Source organism: Hermetia illucens, chromosome 3, assembly GCF_905115235.1.
Source record: "Hermetia illucens chromosome 3, iHerIll2.2.curated.20191125, whole genome shotgun sequence".
Taxonomy (NCBI): domain Eukaryota; kingdom Metazoa; phylum Arthropoda; class Insecta; order Diptera; family Stratiomyidae; genus Hermetia; species Hermetia illucens.
Window position 1 is genome coordinate 107,068,329 of NC_051851.1, and position 6,448 is coordinate 107,074,776.

The window sequence follows — 6,448 nt, forward strand, 5'->3', positions numbered from 1 at the left end:
GAGCCATTTTCTTCCAATTTCAAAGGCTGACTTTTTTTATTATTTGAACTATTTCCTGAATGTTTTTATTATTATATTAAATGATCAGCTCCTTTGAGTCGCAGGAGAGTTGCTTATTTTCCATTTTCCTCCCTTTAACGCGCAATACTTGCAACCGATACCGTAAATCCCAGGAAACCCAGAACGTCTAAACAGAAGACGCAATATAACGGTAGATCCTTCGGAGAAATGGCCAAAATACATTAAATGGGTGCGCGCAGGCGCACGACGGAAGCGCCGACTCGTACGCAGCTTCAATGTACAATGAAGATTTCAAGTCGGAGAAAGTCGCTCCATGTCAGGAAAGTTCGTTCTGATGACAGATTACGTCATTCACAATAAAATATAGGAAAAGATGCATTCATGGAACATCGACCTATGTGCATATTTTATGTTATGAAAATCATAAAATTAAGTCCGACACGCCCGGCATAAATCCAATTTTTATGAATGAAATCAACGAAACTAATGCAAGTGACATCAAATATTAACACCTACAACTCAAATAGTGCCTTCATCAGTTGACAAAGCGAGTTCATTCAAATTAAATATATTGAAAAGGTAACTGGCGAAGATAAAATGCGCGGCCAAACTGCAAATGATGTGAAGTATGAACAAACTGTTATCCATCTCGTATCGCAAAAGTTCAATTTTGCCAGCTTTTCTGCGTTTCGCATTGCGAGTCGGACTCATTGTACATTGCTATATTCAAGTCCATATTATGAACCTCATTTGACAGCTGTTTCGCCGCGCACGCCTGACTGTAATGTAGTTTGGCTATGTACCATATACACTTCGGTTACAAGTAAAATATGTATTTCGGCATAAAAAATCATGTTAGGTCTTGCTTATACGAAATAAACTTTGAAGTGTCCAAGTTTTCTTGGGTTAGCCTAAACGCTCTCTTTTTTTTGTTTTTCCGTAATATTTCTGTGTGACATAAATATTATGAAATAATAATAATGGTAAAAAGCGCCCATAAAAACTTATTGCTTTTCTTTCAGAACTAATCTAAGTATCATCTGGCTTCCGAAATATTTGATTCGAAGTTGTAATGCAACTGTTTAGCCACCCTTCGTGATTCATTTATTTATATAATGGGTATGGTTTTTCATATCGAATTGTGAATGTAGGGAAAATATAGGGTAATTTCTAGACCCAGGTGCGTACTAGTTAACCGGCACAATTAACAATAACGCTGGGTATTAAGATAATCACTTTCATCATTAAACCACAAAGGAGGACTATTTTTGGAGATGGAACTACATATATATTCTACACAGTAACTTAAAAGCTTTCGCAAGTATTGAAGCGGCATAAATTTCCCCACAGATGTTTGGAGTGGATAATTTCCCCCTTATTTACAATTTCCAGCTCCCCGACTGTCATGCTCATGTATTCCTGGACGACATTATTACCATTCACGTTCGAAGATGGAAGGCCTGTCAACACTTATTAAATCCACTCTTCCTAATTATTTATCGAATCTGCCGATTCCAAACTCCTTCACAGGATGGTTTAAATTAGGGTGTAAGTATTAGTACACGCTGGTTCTGAGTATAGAAATGGCCGCGTTCAGAAGTTGGATGTTGCTTGGTTCGTCGAAATTCAAAAGAACCTTGGTCCATGTACCAAAGTAGTTAAAACATACTCGTTTCATTATTGAATTTTGTTTCGTCGTAGAAAAGAACTGAAAGTTCGGAAATCGGGATAATTGTGCTTTATGATATTATGTAATCAGGTCTCAATTCATCACCTTCCCAAAGTATAAGACACACTCGAATGCAAGTCACTGGATTATCTGTCCTAGTTTCCCTTACGTCGCGTGTTTCATTTTATTTCAAATGGTGGAAGTGTATATTTTAATTAATTTAGATGCAGCGTATATGTATAATATCCTGACATCTGCGTATGAAGTTGAGAGTAAGCCATCCATCCACCGGCTGTGGTCGAGGTGCTCGGAGAATTAAGGGATAGGAGCACTATTTAGTACTGGATGGAGTCGCTGATCAAAGATATATTTTTCAAGTAATGTCGGATAAAAACTTTTTTGTTTTTAAAATGGTGTACAATTCCAGGAATTCTGAAATAGTTTTACCCTACTCGACCTGCATACATACATATATAGCAGGTGGCTGCGGACTCAAGATTTGAAAATTATTGTTTTTAAGAAATTAATTTAGCTACTTAGAACTGTTTCGCCGGCTCTAATGTGGAGTGTGTTTAAAGCAAACTCAGGGCAGCCATTAGTAGTTCAAAAATGAGGCGTTGAGTGAAACAAAGATGTAGAATGAGTATTCTACTATAGCAACCAACAAATCTCAGGGGGTTATTATCACCGTAATCCTGTATATAAAATATTTTAGAAGGATCGTTTAAATGTCTCTTTTAAAGTTATCACGTGATATTGATATTTTCTAATTAGATTTGGTTTTCAGTCAAGGACTTATTGCAATTAGTACCCCCAGCTGCCTTTCTTACTGGAGTAGGATATATGTCTTATTTAGCATTTTGTCCTAGAGGACGACCGGTACCTTGTGGACGATGCAATAAGAAAATTCGTCTAGATGAAGCTAAAGTTGTTGATATGGTCGATGTCGAAGATATTGCCGAAAAAGCTGCATTTTGTCGATGCTGGAAAAGTAAAAATGTATGCTTCCCAAAATCGCCTATACATATTTTATGAAATACTGATGTTAATTCTATTTCTAGTGGCCTTATTGTGATGGATCACATGGAGAACATAATAAAGCAACCGGTGACAATGTTGGGCCCGTAGTCGTTAAGAGGAAAGGTAATTGATGAGTTGAGATAGAATCGGAAGCAGCATTGGGGTCCTCTTTTCTGCAGACGTCGTTCAACATACAATGTTAATTTAAATAATGTTGCTATTTCAATAAAAAAAGCTTGCCGAACACCTATTGTTCTATCGAAAATTCTGTTGATTCAAGATTTGTATTTACATGTAAGAGCTACAAAGTATGTATGGGGGGCTAAATGCGGAGGGGGTGTACATTTTTTTCACGGGATATAGGTATATACTGGTTGTTTAATATATTCGTCACCGACGGAGCGATTCGATGTTTGAAAGATTCGTCACCAACGGGGCGATTCCCAGATACACCCACCGAAATTTTACCTCGGCTCGCTTGTTCCAGGTCACTTGTGATGTTCTGACGGAACTTCTTTTAAAGGGTGGCTGAAGGTTCTTAAAGGCTTGGGGGAGAAATAATAACTATGGCTTTTGATTTAATTTAAGTATAACGATTTTAGTGTTTTAGTGTCCGGATAGCTGAGTGGTTACAGCACAAGGCTATCGTACGGAAGGTCGCGGTTCAAATCTCACTGGTGGCAGTGGGATTTGTATCGTGATTTGACGTCGGATACCAGTCGACTCACCTGTGAATGAGTACCTGAGTCAAATCAGTGTAATAATCTCGGGCGAGCGCAATGCTGACCACATTGCCTCCCACAGTATACTGTAGTGTACCGTTTCGCTCTTGAATGAAGTGCTCTAACACACTTCAAGGCCGTGATCCAATAACGATTATTATACCAGAACGTACTCGGCGCTTAAGCTGCTGCTGTACTGCTCAACCTCCTGCTCGACGTCGTGCGTCCCAAGCTGCCTTTACCTTACAGGACTCTGCTAACGTGCTCAAGACCTTTTTTTATGGGACTTTTTATTCCTGCACTTTATTTTTCTTTTACACAAGAGAAATTATTTCATAGGATTAATTTGTGTAAAAACTTACGTGATGGATCGTAGAATCCGGCTCGACGGACCACCTGTTTAATAGATTCGTCACCGACGGAGCGATTCGATGTTTGAAAGATTCGTCACCGACGGGGCGATTCCCAGATATACCCACCGAAATATTACCTCGTCTCGTTTGTTCCAGCTCACTTGTAATGTTCCGACGGAACTTGTTTTAAAGGGTGGCTGAAAGGTTCCTAAAGGCTTGGAGGAGGAATAATAACTATGGCTTTTGATTTAATTTAAATATAACGATTTTATATTTTTATATTTTACATAGTAATAAGTTCATTAACTTAATTAATTGCCTCACCAGAACGTACTCGACTCTTGAGCTGCTACTGTACTGTTACATTTTACACTGGACCACCTCATGCTGCTTCAACCTCCTGTTCGAGTTCGTGCCTTCCCAAGCTGCCTTTACCTTACAGCACTCTGCTAGCGTGCTCAAGACCTTTTTTTGTTGGATTTGAGCTAATTCTTCTGCCCTAGATTGAGCGTGTTATTATGCCCTGAATTGCGTATGACGAATTTTGCATGGGCAGCAGAACGCTCGCATTGTTTACCGGAACAACTGGGCAATCATGTAGATAAGCGATTTTGGAGCCATTACTGCTGCATTGCTCTAATGTAACGGCCTTTATATTTCTTGAACCAATTTGATGGATGATAATTCAAGTGGGTCTTTCCAAGTTGTTCAATTGATTTATCTGAGAAAAGTCCAAAATATCTACAGATATTGCGATACCGCATAAATCATTAACTGATTTATAATATAATAGATATAATTGATTTATGCTTGAACACCCTCCCGCCTGAAGAAAGTCTGTAGCTGACTGTTACCGTCGGAACTCCTTGAAGCTCGCGCCGAAATGCTATGAAGAGGCGTGAATCCTTATTTTTATCCTATGCCAATTGCAATTTAATTTGTCCATTAATACCAGTTATTATTATTATTTTTCCCATTATAATTCTCTTTACAATTTCTTTTTAAGTTTAATTTGTATGCTTACTAAGGCATTTAACATTTCATTTTTCCGGGGCCAACTTCTAAATACAATAAATTACATAACAATTTCAACTATTTTTTTTGTTTTTTTTTTTTTTAACCATTACTATCCTTATTTGTATTCTAGGGTATTTTACATGTCATTTTTCCTGGGCCAATCACAATTTCTAAAAAAATTACATAACAACTTCAGTTATTACTTTTTTGGCCCATTACAATCCTAATTTGTGTGCTAGGGTAAGCTACATTTTATTTTTCCTAAGCCAATTACAAGTTCGAAATAAATTCCTTACTTGACTTGGACCATGGTTTGTTTTGCATTATCCAAGTTCTTTTCTTAAGTAATATATTGACACCGCTTTCAGATCTTCCGCATGCGTCATGTACTTTATGAATTTATTGTGGCGCCAACATTGCTCAGCTAATTCACGATCAGGCTGACCTCGAAACATTTTAACCATTTAAGGGGGTCATCCCGTATGTTAAATCCGCGGAATCGACTTTTTTTTGGCATCAGTTGTATCTAGATATAGTGTAGAATATATGGGCAAAGTGATTTTTTGATATTCGGAGTCATTCGGAAATTATTGTGTTAAACACGTGGTAAGTCATATGCTAGATTTATGTCGATTGCCGTAATAAAGCTCGTATTTATTGGTCCGAATGACGTTCGAATGACTTCGCTAAAATAACAAGAATTGAAGCCGTACATGTGCTTCTTCAAGAAACCTAAGGTTTATGGACTAGGTATAGCAGATTAATGGTCAGTTAAGGTTTTATGGCCAAAAATCGCATTCTACTTTTTAAATGAGTTTTTCTCGAAACCGCATGTAATCGGTTGCCACCATAGCCCGAAATCAATCCAACCAAATTCTTTGAAATTTTCGCCACTTATTCAGAACATATTTCTACGGTCCGCAAATTAGGATAATTGCGATTCATTCAGTAGCTTTTTTTAATTTATTGAAGAAGCCGTAAAAAAACGCCAAAATTCAGAAAAAAAAGTTTAACGCGGCACCAAAAATTTAGTTTTTAATATTTTTTAATAATCCTAGTTTGAGGACTGTAGTTAAGTCTGTACGTTAAAATGCCCTTTACTTTTTTTCTTTAAGATAATCGCAGCGCCCTCTAGCGTGGCAGCAGAAAAACATCTTTTTTTGGAGATGGGTATATAAATTGCTCTGTATTTCGATACCCAATTACGCGATCGGGCTAGAAAAATTACTATGCACGCTCAAGATACTAATAAATCTATGGTGAAAAACTCGTTTATTTATCCAGTTCTTCACAAAAAATTTCTAAAAAAAAGCCAAAAAACGGCCTTCAAACGGGATGACCCCCTTAAAATGATAACGCATGCGAAGTTTGCGACCTCGGTGTGTTTTCTTCTTTTGTTTTTTCCGGATTATACCATGATTATGATTATGTAATATATACAATGACCTTTGGTTGCCGGGAGACGTAATGTATGATTATTGCATTTTTGTAAGTACCCATGATTATATGTTAGTGCTCTTGCTACTGGTTAGTTAATATCCATTCCTACTTTTAACGTTTCAGTCCCAACGTAAGCTTTTGACTAACTGTTTTGTCTACCTTATCTCTATGTTCAAGTTAGTTGGCTCAAAAATTTACAAGCTGTA

General features: G+C 37.3%; 1 protein-coding gene across 1 annotated transcript; it reads left to right on the forward strand.

Annotated features, from left to right (window-relative positions):
- The first annotated feature begins 955 nt into the window (after positions 1-955).
- LOC119652410 (CDGSH iron-sulfur domain-containing protein 2 homolog) lies at positions 956-2,956 on the forward strand. The gene is made up of 5 exons (XM_038056522.1): positions 956-1,140; positions 1,196-1,342; positions 1,414-1,569; positions 2,478-2,689; positions 2,752-2,956. The coding sequence occupies exons 3-5, from the start codon at positions 1,473-1,475 to the stop codon at positions 2,839-2,841; spliced, it is 399 nt and encodes a 132-aa protein (XP_037912450.1). The 5' UTR covers positions 956-1,140; positions 1,196-1,342; positions 1,414-1,472; the 3' UTR covers positions 2,842-2,956.
- The last annotated feature ends 3,492 nt before the right edge of the window (positions 2,957-6,448 follow it).

What these genes read in the sequence shown, in the direction of transcription:
- LOC119652410 (XM_038056522.1), top strand. Translation starts at nt 1,473, where the DNA reads ATGGAAGGCCTGTCAACACTTATTAAATCCACTCTTCCTAATTATTTA. An exon ending in AGGATGGTTTAAATTAGGGT is followed by an intron (nt 1,570 to 2,477) that starts GTAAGTATTAGT and finishes TTTGGTTTTCAG; the next exon opens with TCAAGGACTTATTGCAATTA. An exon ending in GATGCTGGAAAAGTAAAAAT is followed by an intron (nt 2,690 to 2,751) that starts GTATGCTTCCCA and finishes TTCTATTTCTAG; the next exon opens with TGGCCTTATTGTGATGGATC.